The sequence below is a fragment of the Pituophis catenifer genome, unplaced genomic scaffold, assembly GCF_029215685.1.
Source record: "Pituophis catenifer annectens isolate HBS135680 unplaced genomic scaffold, rPitCat1.0.hap2 SCAF_1, whole genome shotgun sequence".
Taxonomy (NCBI): Eukaryota; Metazoa; Chordata; class Lepidosauria; order Squamata; family Colubridae; genus Pituophis; species Pituophis catenifer.
This window is the reverse complement of record NW_027256881.1, coordinates 97,357,347-97,375,445: the sequence shown is the minus strand read 5'-3', so window position 1 is coordinate 97,375,445 and position 18,099 is coordinate 97,357,347. Positions and strand designations below refer to the sequence as shown.

The window sequence follows — 18,099 nt, the reverse complement described above, 5'->3', positions numbered from 1 at the left end:
TTCCATTCATTGTGATAAAATGGAACAAAGTTTGCTTGGAGATGGGTCAATGACACAAGGCTGGGAGAAGAGTTATGTAAGAATGTGGGAAAGAGCCTTCTCTGTTGCCGCATCTGTCGCAACACTTAGGCAAGAAAAACCAAAAGTACACATATACACTGGGTAAAACCAGGCTTAACAGCAATAACTGTGAGTGGGAACTTGGAGTCTTAGTGGACAACCAATTAATCAACTGGTACAGAATGTGGCCACGCGGGTTGTGATGGGAGAGTCCCGATACTCCCATGTTACACCCCTCCTGCGTGACTTGCATTGGTTGCCGGTTGCCCTCCAGGTGAAATTCAAGGTGCTGGTGATGACTTATAAAGCCCTACATGGCTTAGGCCCAGGATATTTGGCGGACCATCCGCTGCCAGCAACAGCTGCCCATTGCCTGGTGCGTTCTCACAGGGAGGTCCTGCTCTGGGTTCCGTCGGCTAGACAGTGTCGGCTGGCGACCCCTAGGGGTAGAGCTTTCTCTGTGGACGCGCCCACCCTCTGGAATCAACTCCCCCTGGGGCTCCAGTTGGCCCCTTCACACCTTCCGCCGCGAATTAAAAACATGGTTGTTTACATCGCCCAGCCTGGACTGAGAGGGTTTTTAGAGTTTGGGGGTTTTAATATATCTTATATATGTACATTATGTATTTTATAATTTTAACTGATTGTTTTATTGTTGTGAGCCGCCCTGAGTCTTTGGAGATAGGGCGGCATATACGTTTTATTAATAAATAAATAAATAATTAATAAATAAATTAAATATGAGCCAACGCTGCAGCAGCAGCCAAAAAAGCCAATGCTTCATGTTGGCTATATTGTATTAACAGAGGGATACAATCAAGATCATGTGAGCTACTAATACCACTCTTTAAAGCCTACTGCATCCAGTTTTGGTCACTACGCTATAAAAAAAGATGTTGAGACTCTAGAACAAGTGCAGAGAAGAGCAAGCAAGATGGTTAAGGGACTGGAGGCTAAAACATACAATGAACAGTTGCAGGAACTGGGCATGGCAAGTCTAGTGAAGAGAAGGGCCAGGAGAGACATGATAGCAGTGTTCCAATATTTGAGGGGCTGCTACAGAGAGGAAAGGGTCAACCTTTTTTCCAAAGCATCTGAAACCAGACAAGGAATAATGGATAGAAACTGAATGAGAGATTCAACCTGGAAATAAGGAGAAATTTTCTGAAGTGAGAACAATCAATCAGCGGAACAGCTTGCCTTTAGAAGTTATGGGAGCTTCATCACTGGAAAATTTCAAGAAGAGACTGGACTGCCATCTGTCAGAAATGATGTAGGGTCTCCTGCTTGAACGGGAGTGGGGGTGGGGGTTGGACTAGATTATCTACAAGGTCCCTTCCAAGTCTGTTAATCTCTTAATCTTGGCCTGGAACAATTTCCTTCTTAGGCAGCCAAGTTGATTTTAACTTTATCTGCTTTTTGACTTCAGATTACTTAGAGCCCATAGTCTAACTATACTTTTTATCCCTTCAGAATTGCTGTTAAATGTCAACCAGATTTAAGTATGTTTTAGCTGCAGGAGCATCATCAGTGAAAGTTATGGTTTATAACTGTCTAAAGGTGCTTTTTCAAAAGGCAACTGGACTTTATTTTGCCTTGAAGACATTTCGCTTCTTATCCAAGAAACTTTTTCACTTTTGGAAGAGCTTCTTGGATGAGAAGTGAAACGTCTTCAATGAAGAACAAAGAATGTCTGGTTGCCTTTTGAAAAGACACCTTTGGACAACCATGACCTGGATGACTGAGAACCTCGATAGACATTTATGGTTTATGGATGCCTGTCACTTGGCATATATGTGACACCTCTGCTCCATAAGCTGCACTAGTTGCCTTCAATTCAAGGAACTGATGGTTACCTTTAAAACCATTCACGGCTTGGGGACTAAGTTATTTGCAGGACCATCTCTCCCTAGTCATCTCTCCCTGTCCTACTAGATCTGGCAGGAGAAGCATTTTTTGGATCCTGACCTGTTATGTGGCAGGACCCAAGAGGAAAGGTTTTTCTATCTCGATACTCTGGAACATCGTTCCCCCAGATATCATTTTGCCCTGACCTTGCTGGCCTTTTGGGAATCCTTAAAAACTTGGTTTTGTAGTGGGGTCATGGACCCTGATTTGAGTCTCTATCACAGCTGTGTTTATTGTTGCTGATTTTTTGGGGGGCTGCTATATAATGATCATTATATAGAGCCGAGGTCAGGCAGTGGTTAGAGTGCAGTACTGCACCTACTTCAGCTGACTGCTAGTTCAGCAGATCAGCGGATCAAATCTCACCGGCTCAAGGTTGACTCAGCCTTCCATCCTTCTGAGGTGGGTAAAATGAGGACCCAGATTGTTGGGAGCAATATGCTATTTAGTATACTGTCTTTGGTGTAAGCCGCCCAGAGTCCTCGGAGAGTGGGCAGCATAGAAATGTGAATAATAATAATAATTATTATTATTATTATTATTATTATTATTATTATTATTATTATTATTATTTTCCAGGGCAATTCCCTTTCACCCCTACTTTTTATTCTCTCAATGCTACCACTGACAATCATTTTGAAGAAGATGAACTGTGGATACGAACTTGCAAAGAAAGGACTGAAAATCTCGCACTTGATGTACATGGATGATTTGAAGCTGTTTGGTAAAACAAAAGCTGAACTGAATTTATTAATTGAAAACACAAAAGAATTCAGCCAAGACATCGGTATGCAGTTTGGAACTGAAAAATGTGCAACAATAGCAACCAAATCAGGCAAGATCATAGAAGAGGATGGAATAGAACTAGAGAATGAAGAAATGATAAAGGCAGTAAAATCAGAAGAAGGCTACAAGTACTTGGGGATTTTAGAAACCTCTGATTTAATGCATAATAAAGTCAAGGAATTAACTTCATCCAAGTACATTCGGTGAATTTGTAAGATATTAATGTCCAAATTGAGTGGAGGAAACATCATAAAAGCCATAAATACCTGGGCTATACCTGTGATTAGATACTCTGCAGGAATAATTGACTGGACCCAGATGGAGTTAGACAATTTGGACAGAAAAACAAGGAAGCTTATGACAATGAATCATGCCTTGCACCCTAAAAGTGATGTTGACTGATTATATTTACCAAGAGCAGAGGGTGGTCGAGGACTCCTACAAGTAAAGCAGACTGTGGAAGAAGAAAAATGCAGCTTGAATGATTACATCCAGAAAAGTGAAGAACCAATGATTAAGGAAGTAAATAAAGGAGGCTTTTTAAAGACAACTAAAACAAAAGCAGAATATAAGAAAGAAGTAATTGAGCAGTGAGCTGAAAATTGGAAAAGCAAAGCTCTGAATGGCCAATACTTGAAAAGTATTGAAGGCAAAGCTGACCGGAAACTAACTTGGAACTGGCTAAGATCAGGAGTACTGAAAAAAGAAACAGAAAGCTTTATTTTGGCAGCTCAAGAACAAGCCCTAGCCACAAACTGCATGAAGGCAAAAATTCAACATGTTACCACCAACAGCACCAATGCCACCTCTGCAATGAGAAAGATGAGACAGTTGATCACCTGATCAGTGGATGCAGCAAAATTTCAAACTGACTACCTACAACGCCATGACCGTGTTCCTAAGATAATTCACTGGAAATTGTGCCAGAAGTTTGGATTTGAGTACAGCAAAAACCACTGGGAACATCAGGTTGAGAAAGTTTTAGAGAATGAGAAACTTAAGATCTTGTGGGACTTTAGGATTCAGACTGACAGGCACTTGGTCCACAACACACCTGACATAACAATAGTTGAAAAGAAAAAAGTATGGTTCATTGACATTGCAATACCTGGTGATGCATGGATTGAAGATAAGCAGCAAGAAAAAAATCACAAAGTACCGGGACTTGCAAATTGAAGTTGAGCGACTGTGGAAAAAGAAATCGTGTGTTGTCCCGATTGTAATTGGAGCCCTTGGAGCAATACCCAAAGGGCTACCCCACTATTTAGAAATTCTAAATTTGCCAGACTTGAACATTTTGATTCTACAAAAAACCACCTTACTTGGAACAGCTTACATCCTCCGACAATACCTTAACAGTTCCTAGATCCTTGGTTAGGACTCAAACTGCTGAGGTATTAACCAGCCTCAAAGGCTGTGAATCTCACTAAAGATTAAATAATAATAATAATAATAATAATAATAATAATAATAATAATAATAATTTTTAAAAAAATTGTTATACTCTTTTAAACTTGTTTTTAAGTATTGCTAGCTGGCCAGAGACATATGTTTGAGATGGGTGGCCATATAAAACAAATAGTAAGTAAAAAAACTTTCTCCTTGCTCTGTAAAACCAATGATAATCCCATTTGAGAAATTTTATACATACACACTCCTGCTCATACTAACCCACAGATCAGTATAAGAAAGTTGTAAAAGTATTGCACAAATGGCCGATAATAGGAGTGTATACAGGTAGTCCTCAATATACAACCACAACTGAGATGGGAATTATGGTTAAGTCATTGTGGCTAAAAATTGAGTCACCACCTGATTTCACTCGACTACATTTGCCTTTCTCAAGGGTTATTAAATAATAATCATTAAATAAACATGAGGGTGATTACGTAGAGCACAAACTGTCCGCAGGAAGCCCTGAGAGCTGGAGGCCTATCACCCAGCTGGGTCCAAACAGGACAAGCAGCAACAAGCTTTGCAAAGCCCAAACCGGCCCAACAGGAGGGAAGTGCTTAGCTGGATTTGAGCCTAAGCATCCCCTTCTGATTCTGAAGAGGCTCCCAAACAAACCTACATAATTGGCTGTGAGAAGCCCTGATGTTTTGAACCCTTGCTTGTGGGCTAGCTGGCAGTAAAGAGACTGCAGGCCTCCCCTACCTCTTCCTATGCTTCGGGAAACTGAACTCCCTGCGTGCAAAGATGACAGCTGCCAGACAAGCTTTCCAAAACTTTCCCCTTGTTTTTAACCTCACCCTCCTCCTGCACAAACCCACTTTTTTTCCGGTGAAGAAAGCGATATAAAAATGCTGGAAGGGACAAACTTGTTGATCTTTCTCTTCCCCTTCCAGTGCTTCCACCCACCGGTGCTTTGATGGAATGAAGCTCAATTCTCCGCCTCTGTCCTCCAATCTCCGTCTCTTTGAACAACCTCAATTTCCTAAATTTACCGCGTGCACCTAGAAAGAGGGTGACAAAATCTGTTAAGTGATTTACCTTGATGAGCGACTGGCAGGCTGAAGAGGAGAAGAAAAGAATCTTCTAGGGATTTAGCTCAAACTGAAGGGTGGGGGGAGCGCAACAACAACAAAACTTTAGAAAGTTTTTTCCTTCTATGATCCAGTTTTTGCCACGGCTGTTTGCTACATGTGTTCTGGCAGTTTCTCCGTTCAGCTCTCCAAACAACCCACGCAAGATTTTTCTTTGCTTTCTTCATTCTCTCTCCCCCCCTCCCCACTTCTTTATAAAATTTTACTCCGCCCCTTCCAAGCACAAGCAGGAACTGCTAATGTTCGGACAAGCACCGTTAGGCTTATGGATACATGCAAAGCTATGGTTCATGTTTGTGCCAGGCATGCCCAGGGCAGATCCAGACATATCAGAATTCATATCCGGGTCTTTTTAAAATGATGCTGCACACATGCTGAGTCCTAGGCTTGTCATTTACAGGCAGCTGTGAAATCCAGCAGGTCAAACGTCTGTGTGCGGTTGAAAATAATACAGCAGCCTCCGATTCCAAAGTGTTTACTAATGATTCTGCAAATTACATTGTTAGATACCACCAACATGTGGGGCAACTCAAAGCCTCTGCTAACCAAACGCAACAAAGCCTGTTGTTGGAATTTTGATAAAATTATTTCTTCAGACTGATTTTGGATGTTATAATCCAGCGGCCGCCAACCTTTGAGCACCAGGGATCTGTTCCATGGAGAGAGGTTTTTCTTGTGCCGCCTGCATCCTGCGGATGGGGCTTCATTAGTTTTTGCGGCTCAGTTGCTGGCATGCCACAACCCAGTGCCGGTCCACGGACCAGAGGTTGGAGACCCCTGTTATAAACCATGTTGTAATTTTAGTGATGAAGAATCACAAATTAGCTGAGCTCTACAGTGTCCTCCTGGAAGGACTACATCCTGCATATACTAATATTGTGCAACGGGATCTTTACTGCTCCTTGATAATTAGCACCTACCACCCTCCTAACACTTATATTCCTTTAAGGGCTAAACGAGATCTAAGAGCAATGCACCCATAAATACCATGGGGAACTGTGATTCCTATGTTTAAAGGTATTGTCGCCTGCCCTCCAGTTGGCACCACTTCCCCTTCTGGCATTACAAGATCTGCTCTTGCACTGTCAGATGTTGCTCGAAGGGGTAGCTTGCCATATGGCTGAATTTTCTACACGCTAAGATGGTCTATTAGTGTAGAAACAATTAGCTCAATCATGTATTGCAAAGATGTTTGTCCAGTACAAATGGAGTGATTAATTAATTCAAATTCTGCTTGTTCAAGAACTATCCATCACCCCTTCAGTGTGTTATGATCCAGATGGTCAAGGCAAAGCAGGCCTCTAGAAAAACTTAATTTATACTGGTGTAGGAAGTTAGCACCCACCCCTTTCCTAGAGGAATGAAATATTTTTAGGAAATATTAAAAAAGGCAGAATATTATATTTCCCTGGATGAGAAATGGATAAGCATGTTTTGAAGCAGCTCCCATCTTCCTGCCCCCACCCTTTGTCAATGGGCCATTAAGGCCTGGTCCAGTCTATTCTACATAACAAAGATCTACCTCCTTCAGGCAGAGCCATAGTAGGAATTGCCAAAGATCCAACAAAGATAGGATTAGTCCTCTACACAATAGCAGCAGAAACTCACCACATGTGACCTGGGAAGCATGTGACCTGGGAAGCACGTGACCATCAGCCAGCAAGGCTAGCTAAGACCCCCACCCCTGGGAGTCTAACAACCAATCAGAATACTGTTTCGGGGCCCCAGGAAATGCAAAGCCAGAGAGAGCATAAAAACCCGAGGATTTACTGTATCTGCCCTTTTCTGTTCAGGAACTCAAGCCATGTGATCCTGTCCACCATTAAACCATCTTTCCAAGCAGTCTCCATGTTTCCAGTGTCTTTTTCCCCACTTGGAGCAGAACCCAGAAGGATGTTTCTTCCTACACTGGTATAGTTCTACTTCTGGCTCAAGGCAATGAAGAAAAACCCTGAGCTGCATAAGAAAACCCATAGTGGGACTAGGCAAATTGTAATACATGCTAAGTATGTTTGAACTTAGCTGGACATCAAACGCTTGAACTCTTGTCTGTTTTCCCTCATTTCTAGAATAAAAAAATACAAACGATAATAAGAATTTCAAAGAGAAGTACAGTTCCTATTTTATTAATAGCAGAGAATTTAATGATGCCTTGTTCGATCATCTACTTAAAGTTGAGAATCAAACATTACAAGGTTATAGAAAGACCATTCTTGGAAGGTCATCTCTGATTCAATTCAATTTCAAAGTGTATATCACACATTATTTTCCTCCACTGAGCTGGAAATAGGCTCAGGATCCTCCTGAATATCCCAGCAGAACTTGAAGGGCAGCTTTTCCACTCTCTCCTTAAAGACACGGTTAAATCTTTCATTCTGGGCAACAGTCATGAGGTTCTTCCAGTCCCCAATAGTGCCTGGGAAACAATGGATAAAAATGTCAACGGTTTTAACTGGTTTACTGAATTAAACCAGAGGCTATTTATATCATCCTTTAATCCTGCAGGCTTTTTAAAGGAAGCAGTTCTGACACTGGAGGAGGACAGTGTCCAGGGTAGAGAGTGAAGAGTTTATGTCTCCCTCATCCTAAAGTGGCCAGTGTGAGCTAGAACAATCCCATTCCCAAAGGATCATTAGACTCTGCAGGCAACAGTCAGATTATATCCATGCCAAAAATCTGCCAGAGTGACAAGAACACTACTTAACATTGGTATAGCTAAGAAAGACCTATGGCTGCCTTAGATGTAGGCTGGTGATGAGACTAGCACAACATTATGGACAGCAGCAGATAGAGGGGTTGTTGGGATACATTTATATCACTTAAGGAGGTGTCTTTCAAATGAAGGCAGTAATCCTGGTTTAAAATGAACCCTGGTAAGTTAAAACCAGAGTATGAATTACTATTGATTTACCTTTGCGAAGAAAGTCTCCTTTTCTGCAATCTACAATGTCAGGAGGCATGAATGTGTAGTTTGCTCTAGAATCCACTTTCATGTTATCAAATGTAGCTTTATCTACCACATCATCCACCTCCTTTCCACTTAGTTCTCTTCCTAGGAAGTTGCATATTTTCAGTACAGAACTTCTCAGATCCTGCAATTCGATACAGCTTTATATTAGGTCATCCACAACAATGGAGAAAACACTGAAAGGTATCTCACATATACTGCTATCACTCACTCCCACAGTCTTTAATTCTTTCTTTTCTTACTGAAAAAAATTACCCTGATAAAGTCATTTGTGGGTTTGTTTTTTTTTAATGAAAACTCTACATGCACATAGGAAGCAATATCAATGGATTAAACACAGAAGTGCTTCCTTAGGAATGCTGCTAAAGTAAGAGGCAAGTCGCTGAGAAATAATCTTGGATCTCAGTATATTTACTGTATATGAACAATTTTCTTAAGATTCAGGCCCTTACATTCTTAACAATCTTGGCAGCATCAGAGGCTGGCCAATTCTATAGCTAGGCTAAATAAATGCCTTGACTTCTCTTAAAAATGCAGTTGAGTTGAGTCAATCTCTTTTGAGCCAAAACAGTAGAATATTATGAGACACTTTGGCTAATATTTTGCTGAATTATAGGTGCAGATTCCCATATTGGATTCCCTTACCAGTCAGTAACTTTTATCAAAGAGTAAGATCAACTTTTTTTTTTTTTTTTTGCAACATTGGTTTCCAACAGATACATGCTGGCTCTTTGAATTCTAGCATACCTGGACAAGTGCATATTGTTCATTAATCTGATGTCAAGGTGACAACAGACTAGTTTCCTGGATCTGCCACCTTTCTTTGGAAGAGGTGACATTTACTTTTTTTCAGAAATTTCACGTCCTTCAGGAGTTCACAGAGATAACTAAGAGTGGTTCTGTAATTACCTGTCTGCTCCTTTCCTGAGTAAGATATTCTACACATTCCTCCCTTTCTAAAGCCTCCTGTGCTTCAAGGTTGTTCATATTGCACTACACATTTACACATCTTACCTTTTTCATTTCTTCATAGGAAAGGAAGAGAATATTGAAATCACCCTTATGAGCGTACCAGCCTTCTACATGGTCAAGCCACAAATTACTAGGCACTGATAGGAGAGAAATGAAACTCACTACTTTTCAAATGAATATATTAACTTTTATTAAATTTAGATTCTGTCCATTCATGCCCAACACAATCACACCCTGATTTTAAGCCACCAAACAATTTACCTCTCTCAGTTTTTCTCCTCCTTATTAAATGGATCCTCGTATTTTCTTCTCACTCTCCCTTAATAAGCTGCCTTCTCTTGCCTCTCCCGCCCCCTTTTACATCATGAGTTGTCCTAGGAATCCTTCATTCATCTCTACCCATTCGTCCCATTATAAACCATTTTCATAAAGGTTTACACAAATTATTGCATAAATAAAATCATTATACTTATGTTAAGGGACAGGGTGGGTTGTTTGCTTTTGTAGGAAGTGGATTGAAATGTATTCATAATCTCTTATCCAAGACAAAAATTGACAAAACATGTCATGATCAAGGTCTTCTTACCTTTGCCAGACAAAAACCACTCCAAGAATGTATCAAAATCTTTTGGTGTTTCCCTTACAGGTGTAATTTTGGTAAAATGATAGGTAGAAACCAAGACATCCTTTGGATTTCTAAGCACATAAATAATCTGTAGGAGAAAAATGATCATATCTAGTCAAAATGTTATTGTCAGATCCTCCAACTGGAGTGAATGCAAGGATGGCTTTCAGCTTCATACCCCAGGAAGAAAGTGGGATGGATGAAAGTCTTCCTTGAAGCTTGGTAGACCTTAGGGGACCTTCTGGAGGTCAGAACTCCATTTCTACTTTATTTCACAATATGTTAACTGTCCATGAATGAAATCTCTCTCTATTTATCTATCATCAGCTAGCTGTTTGTGTAGATGCCCATCTCACAGTGACACTTGGTGATGAACACAATTAAATAAATGGCAGACAAGGGGGCAGATGGGAGAGGACAGCATGCATCGACCTCCCAATATCTTCCCCCTGAAGGCTACAGGAACATTGTGGAGACGTTTTCCCCCTTCTCTCTTTCTCCTTTTCCTACCTTCAGCATTTGCCTTGTGGCAAGATGGGATAATAATAATAGTAATAATAATAATTATGATGATAATGTAATAATAATAACCATCAAGAAAGAAATGGAAATTTTAATACTTGCTGCTCAAGAACAAGCACTACAAATGAATGCCATTAAAGCAAAGATACAAAAATCCACTGACAATGCAAACTGCCAACTTTGCAATGACAAAGTTGAAACTGTTTGACACTTAATATGTGAGTGCAGCAAAATCACGCAAACTGATTACAAAGCTAGACATGATCGAGTTCCTAAATTAATCCACTGGTCATTATGTAAAAAATACGCCCTATCTGTATCCGAAATACGCCCTATCTGTATCATGGGACCATTAAGTGGAAAAAGTTCTCGAAACTGAGACGGTGAAGATATTGTGGGACTTTCGAATACAGACAGATCGTCATTTGGAACACAACACGCCAGATATCATAGTTGTCAAGCATACAATTTATTGATATCGCTGTACCAGGAGACATCAGAGTCAAAGAAAAAGAACTGGAAAAAATCATGAAATATCGCAACCTAGCCATTGAAACTACACAGTTATGGATAAAACATGCAACAGTGATACCCATTGTCATCGGGGCACTTGGTACTGTGGCCAGGAATTTTACAAAACACATCAATAAACTGCAGATTCCTGCAATAACACCAGCGGACCTGCAAAAAAATGTGCTACTTGGAACATTGTATATTTTAAGAAGATACTTGGTTGATACCTAGGACACTGGCAGCAAACCGTATCAACCATTAGCACCAGTCAATGGCATTTGTAATGCATTTTTGAATGTTCAGTTGACTGAGTTTCATGTTTAATGAATAAAGTAAATAGTAGTAATAGTACAGTCATCTAACAGGCTCCATTCTGTCATGGGATCTCAAAGTTTATTGGCAAAAAAACCATGTTTTCAGGATCTTCCAGAACGCCATCAGGGTTGGGGCCAGACTCACCTTGGCAGGAATGATGTTCCATTGGACAGGGGCCACATTAGAAAAAGCTTTCCTTGTAGGTCCTGTGCTACAAAACTCTAGGTGACAAGACACCCCCCCCCCTAAAAACCCCCATGTTTCATCTGCTGGATTTGATGGGATGGGTTGATGTAACTGGGGATCAGAGGGCCTTCAAATAACCTGTTCCCAACTCATGGAGGACTTCAAAGGTTCCAACCAGCATCTTGAATTGGATCCAGAAGCAAGCTGGTAGCCAAACTGGTAACAGTTCATAAAACAGGTGTAATGTGCGCAATTCTTGGATCATACACAACTGCCCATGCTGTTGCATTTTGTACCAGTTGAATCTTCTGAATGTCTTTAAAGGAATCCCCGTGTAAAGATGTTATGGTAGTCTATCTGAGATGTGACTACAGTATGAGTGTCAGAGAGTAAAAGTTCGGATTTGAAAACAAAAGGTAACATTCCTCAAATTGGTACCCTCCAGAGCTAGCCATGCAGCATAAAAGTTACAATCCATCTGGAAGTGTCATTTTGGAAAAGGTAAGATTAAAGATCTCTCTCTATATGGATCTTTAGTTTGCTTCTTAGCCTGTTTCCGCCAGGTAGGACATTCTGGGTTCCCTGTTTTGTTTGAGGTATTTTCTCTTGTACTTCAAACCTTGTTAGCACACACCAAACACAATGGAATAATGTAGTATCTGTGTCTTTGCCCTTGCCTGTTTGTCAATAAAACATTCAGATTTAGACAGCTCCCCAGTACATCTCAGGATACATACAGTGTAGCAAAATAGGTCCTACCTTTGCTCTTTTATTTTGTAATCCTTTGGGTACCAAATAGTAAGGCAGATGGGAAGTAAAGAGACGAGGTGATGGGCGATTGGGAAAATCTATGTGGGAAATATTACATTCCAGCCATGGAGCTCTGTCAATCAGGGTAATATTTTCAGTTCCATCTCGATGACCTTCATGAAGAATCAAGCTCACAATATTTTGAGTCCATATTGTGCCTGGAAGTAAACAACTAAATTAATTCATGCAGAGTGATTATTATTTGGACAATGCTGAAATTATGCAAAGCATACTTTCCTATCAGAAAGGATAGTAAACATTTCAGAGAAACATAAAAACAGTTGCTTCTTCTCAAATATTTCATAGATGTATGAGAGAAAGTTAGCTCTGAAAAGTAAAATAAAATAAAAATGGTCAAAATGCAGATTTAGCAGCTTTATTTTCTACATTTCTTACAAGTTCTAAAAAATGCCAAATGTTAAAAATCTGGTTACAGCATAGCAAAGTTGCAGCAACCAAAATATTAAAACCGGATACAGGCTTAACTCTTCCTCAGAAGACATCTTTAAACTTACCAGATTTAGGATATGTGATTATAAATATATCATCATCTCGGATTTCAAAACTTTCCAGTGAATCTATACTTTCAGGTGACACCCCTTCTACAAAATAGCATCCTTTGTGTTTATACAGGAACTTATTTACTGGTTCCATTATTTGACCTGTTGATATAATAATAGAGCAATTGACAATTGTTCCCACGTTTATGGTCAATCATGTATTAATTCTTTTTTTAAAAAGCATACTTCCTGGAAACAAAGAAAAACAAAATATATTATTAGATCAGTTTCTGTAGAAGAGGCAGAGCCTGGGGCAGAGTCAAGCGGGGAATAAGTCTGGAGTCCTTACATTCCCACAAGCAATCTGTGAAGAATTATGGATTTACCAAGTATGAAATTCAAATCTTAATTGTTCATAGCTGGACTACAATTTAATCAAAATATAGTTTCCATTCTATGCATAAATGGGCACTCTATAAGTATAATTTAAAAAATTGAGCAGTTTTATTCTGTGTGGTCAAACTTTACCATTGCATTTAAAAATTGGGTTGAGTGACTTTTCAATATTTAACATATGTTGCTAAATCCATCTCAAAATAAGCTTTTAGTTAGCTAACATGCTAATGATTAACTTTCTACCTCTGGATTTTGCCTGGACATTCTTGACAGCACCTTAAGCTAAATACTACCTTTCCTTGTTTTAGTAACAGGCCCACTTATAAAATTCTTCAGCCACATCATGCCAGCTAGACTGACACTTATTACATAAGAAGCATCTGTGGCCAGGGTGTAGTATGTATTGTGTAACTGAGTGGGAAAATATCTTATACACGGAATAATTTCATGGTGCAATGTAGTGTCATAGTCTTTGAACTACATGATTTTCATCTCTGTAGATACTGAAAACAGTTTGGATACCACCAAGTTCTCTAATTGTTTTCTACAGGTAAGGTCAAATTATCTACATTCAGTTAATTGTCAAGCTATAAGAATGTTGTAAATCCTAATTTTATGCAAAGTTACTCAATTGCTCACTTATTCAAAAAGATGCTGGGAAATATTTGCATATCGTGGCTTCATGGGTATATCTATGGAGTGAATTGAGGGAGTCTTCAGTATTGTGTGCGTTTTCCGTATCAGAGGTTTTATCAATAGTTCTCATAGTATCCAGGGGTTGTTTGATTTGACTCTTCCAAAATAATTTTACAGCATTACCCCTTGGAAAAGCAAATAAGAACATCCCTGGATGAGAAGAGACTTGATGAAATACAATCCTATTGCACAGACACACAGTTCTTGAGAAAGATACTTGAAAAGATTGCAATAGATCAGCTTCATGGATCTCCTCAAGATCAAGGAATTATAGATTAACTCACAGATCTAGGAACTGAGTAGATCTTGGGTTCTGATATAAGCACCCCCCCCCCCCGCATGGTATAGATTCCTCTCTAGATGGCTCAGTGGCTAGGACACTGAGCTTGTCGATCAGAACGGTCGGCAGTTCGGCGGTTCAAATCCCTAGTACAGGTCTCCTGCATGAGCAGGCGATTGGACTAGATGACCTCCAAGGTCCCTTCCAACTCTGTTACTGTTATGTGTACCCTGGGATGTCTGATTGGGCCTTATCTGGTAGCTGTGTTGTAACAACCTCTCCTTAGAAATACAGCAATGTTCTTTGCATGGGTCTGCCCTTAATGATGACTCAGAAATTACAGAAAATTCAAAACATGGTAACAAAATTCAACCAAAAGATGCTTGTACAGGAACTTAAATGAGACTTAAGGTTGGGAAATATCATTTAAAACCTCAAAATTTTTAGACAGCTATTATTTGAGGATATGCCTTTCTGGAAAAACACCATTTTGTTTCCATTCATCATGATAAAATGGAACAAAGTTTGCTTGGAGATGGGTCAATGACACAAGGCTGGGAGAAGAGTTATGCAAGAATGTGGGAAAGAGCCTTCTCTGTTGCCGCATCTGTCGCAACACTTAGGCAAGAAAAACCAAAAGTACACATATACACTGGGTAAAACCAGGCTTAACAGCAATAACTGTGAGTGGGAACTTGGAGTCTTAGTGGACAACCAATTAAATGTGAGCCAACAGGGTGCAGTGGCAGCCAAAAAAGCCAATGCTTCATGTTGGCTATATTGTATTAACAGAGGGATACAATCAAGATCACGTGAGCTACTAATACCACTCTTTAAAGCCTACTGCATCCAGTTTTGGTCTCTATGCTATAAAAAAGATATTGAGACTCTAGAACAAGTGCAGAGAAGAGCAAGCAGGATGGTTAAGGGACTGGAAGCTAAAACTTACAATGAACAGTTGCAGGAACTGGGCATGGCAAGGTTAGTGAAGAGAAGGGCCAGGAGAGACATGATAGCAGTATTCCAATATTTGAGGGGCTGCTACAGAGAGGAACGGGTCAACCTTTTTTCCAAAGCACCTGAAGCCAGACAAGGAATAATGGATAGAAACTGAACAAGAGTTTTAACCTGGAAATAAGGAGAAATTTTCTGAAGTGAGAACAATCAACTAGTGGAACAGCTTGCCTTCAGAAGTTATGGGAGCTTCATCACTGGAAAATTTCAAGAAGAGATTGGACTGCCATGTGTCAAAAATGGTGTAGATCTCCTGTTTGAAGGGGTGGCGGGTTTGGACTAGATTATCTACAAGGTCCCTTCCAACTCTGTTAATCTGTTAATCTTGGCCTGGAACAATTTCCTTCTCAGGCAGCCAAGTTGATTTCAACTTTATCTGCTTTTTGACTTCAGATTACTTAGAGCCCATAGTCTAACTATACTTTTTATCCCTTCAGAATTGCTGTTAAATGTTAACCAGATTTGAGTATGTTTTAGCTGCAGGAGCGTCATCAGTGAAAGTTATGGTTTATAACTGTCTCAGAGGTGCTTTTTCAAAAGGCAACTGGACTTTATTTTGCCTTGAAGACATTTTGCTTCTTATCCAAGAAACTTCTTCACTTTTGGAAGCTTCTTGGATGAGAAGTGAAACGTCTTCAATGAAAAACAAGGAATGTCTGGTTGCCTTTGAAAAAGCACCTTTGGGACAACCATGACCCGGATGACTGAGAACCTCGATAGACATTTATGATTTATGGATGCCTGTCACTTGGCATATATGTGACACCTCTGCTCCATAAGCTGCACTAGTTGCCTTCAATTCAAGGAACTGATGGTTACCTTTAAAACCATTCACGGCTTGGGGACTAAGATATTTGCAGGACCATCTCTTCCTAGTCATATCTCCCTCTCCTACTAGATCTGGCAGGAGAAGTGTTTTTTGGATCCTGACCTGTTATGTGGCAGGACCCAAGAGGAAAGGTTTTTCTATCTCGATACTCTGGAACATCATTCCCCCAGATATCATTTTGCCCTGACCTTGCTGGCCTTTTGAGAATCCTTGAAAACTCGGTTTTGTAGTGGAGTCATGGACCCTGATTTGAGTCTCTATCACAGCTGGTTATTGTTGCTGATTTTTTTTTTTTTTGCCTGCTATATAATGATCATTAATTTTGCTATACTCTTTTAAGTATTACTAGCTGGCCAGAGACATATGTTTGAGATGGGTGGCCATATAAAACAAATAGTAAGTAAAAAAACAGCCCTTTCTCCTTGCTCTGTAAAACCAATGACAATCCCATTTGAGAAATTTTATACATACACACTCCTGCTCATACTGACCAACAGATCAGTATAAGAAAGTTGTAAAAGTATTGCACAAATGGCCGATAATAAGAGTGTACACAGGTAGTCCTCAATATACAACCACAACTGATCTTGGAATTATGGTTAAGTCATTGTGGCTAAAAATTGAGTCACCACCTGATTTCACTAGACTACATTTGCCTTTCTCAGGGGTTATTAAATGATAATTAAATAAACATGAGGGTGATTACGTAGAGCACAAACTGTCCGCAGGAAGCCCTGAGAGCTGGAGGCCTATCATCCAGCTGGGTCCAAACAGGACAAGCAGCAACAAGCTTTGCAAAGCCCAAACCGGCCCAACAGGAGGGAAGTGCTTAGATGGATTTGAGCCTAAGCATCCCCTTCTAATTCTGAAGTGGCTCCCAAACAAACCTACATAGTTGACCATGAGAAGCCCTGATGTTTTGAACCCTTGCTTGTGGGCTAGCTGGCAGTAAAGAGACTGCAGGCCTCCCCTACCTCTTCCTATGCTTCGGGAAACTGAACTCCCTGCATGCAAAGATGGCAGCTGCCAGACAAGCTTTCCAAAACTTTCCCCTTGTTTTTAACCTCACCCTCCTCCTGCACAAATCCACTTTTTTTCCAGTGAAGAAAGCGATATAAAAAAATGCTGGAAGGGACAAAATTGTTGATCTTTCTCTTCCCCTTCCAGTGCTTCCACCCACTGGTGCTTTGGTGGAATGAAGCTCAATTCTCCGCCTCTGCCCTCCAATCTCTGTCTCCTTGAACAAACTCAATTTCCTAAATTTACCGCGTGCACCTAGAAAGAGGGTGACAAAATCTGTTAAGTGACTTACCTTGATGAGCGACTGGCAGGCTGAAGAAGAGAAGAAAAGAATCTTCCAGGGATTTTGTTTAAACTGAAGGGTGGGGGGAGCCCAACAACAACAAAACTTTAGAAAGTTTTTTCCTTCTATGATCCAGTTTTTGCCACGGCTGTTTGCTACATGTGTTCTGGCAGTTTCTCCGTTCAGCTCTCCAAACAACCCACGGAAGATTTTTCTTTGCTTTCTTCATTCTCTCTCCCCCCCTCCCCACTTCTTTATAAAATTTTACTCCGCCCCTTCCAAGCACAAGCAGGAACTGCTAATGTTCGGACAAGCACGGTTAGGCTTATGGATACATGCAAAGCTATGGTTCATGTTTGTGACAGGCATGCCCAGGGCAGATCCAGACATATCAGAATTCATAGCCGGGTCTTTTTAAAATGATTCTGCACACATGCTGAGTCCTAGGCTTGTCATTTACAGGCAGCTGTGAAATCCAGCAGGTCAAACGTCTGTGTGCGGTTGAAAATAATACAGCAGCCTCCGATTCCAAAGTGTTTACTAATGATTCTGCAAATTACATTGTTAGATACCACCAACATGTGGGGCAACTCAAGGCCTCTGCTAACCGAACGCAACAAAGCCTGTTGTTGGAATTTTGATAAAATTATTTCTTCAGACTGATTTTGGATGTTATAAACCAGCAGCCGCCAACCGTTGGGCACCAGGGATCTGTTCCATGGAGAGAGGTTTTTCTGTGGACCGGAGGGGACGTGGTTTCTTGTGCTGCCTGCATCCTGCGATGGGGCTTCATTAGTTTTTTGCGGCTCAGTTGCTGGCATGCCGCAACCCAGTGCCGGTCCATGAACCAGAGGTTGGGGACCCCTGTTA

The 18,099-nt window shown here is 40.5% G+C and overlaps 1 protein-coding gene across 1 annotated transcript; it reads right to left on the bottom strand.

The window, feature by feature from the left end:
* Window positions 1-7,531: 7,531 nt before the first annotated feature.
* Window positions 7,532-17,307, bottom strand: LOC139308857 (amine sulfotransferase-like). The gene is made up of 7 exons (XM_070932781.1): window positions 17,239-17,307; window positions 12,727-12,873; window positions 12,161-12,369; window positions 9,827-9,953; window positions 9,283-9,377; window positions 8,212-8,392; window positions 7,532-7,716 (listed from the first exon to the last, which is right to left on the bottom strand). Exons 2-7 carry the CDS (start codon window positions 12,863-12,865, stop codon window positions 7,556-7,558), a joined length of 912 nt encoding a protein of 303 aa, XP_070788882.1. The 5' UTR covers window positions 12,866-12,873; window positions 17,239-17,307; the 3' UTR covers window positions 7,532-7,555.
* Between the last annotated feature and the right edge of the window lie 792 nt (window positions 17,308-18,099).

Excerpts from the sequence above, each read along its gene's own strand:
- LOC139308857 (XM_070932781.1), bottom strand. The coding sequence starts at position 12,865 with ATGGAACCAGTAAATAAGTTCCTGTATAAACACAAAGGATGCTATTTT. Across the intron at positions 9,954-12,160 it reads TACAAAATAAAAGAGCAAAG|ATTATTTATGTGCTTAGAAA; the intron begins GTAGGACCTATT and ends TTTCTCCTACAG. Across the intron at positions 9,378-9,826 it reads GTGGTTTTTGTCTGGCAAAG|TGCCTAGTAATTTGTGGCTT; the intron begins GTAAGAAGACCT and ends CTCTCCTATCAG.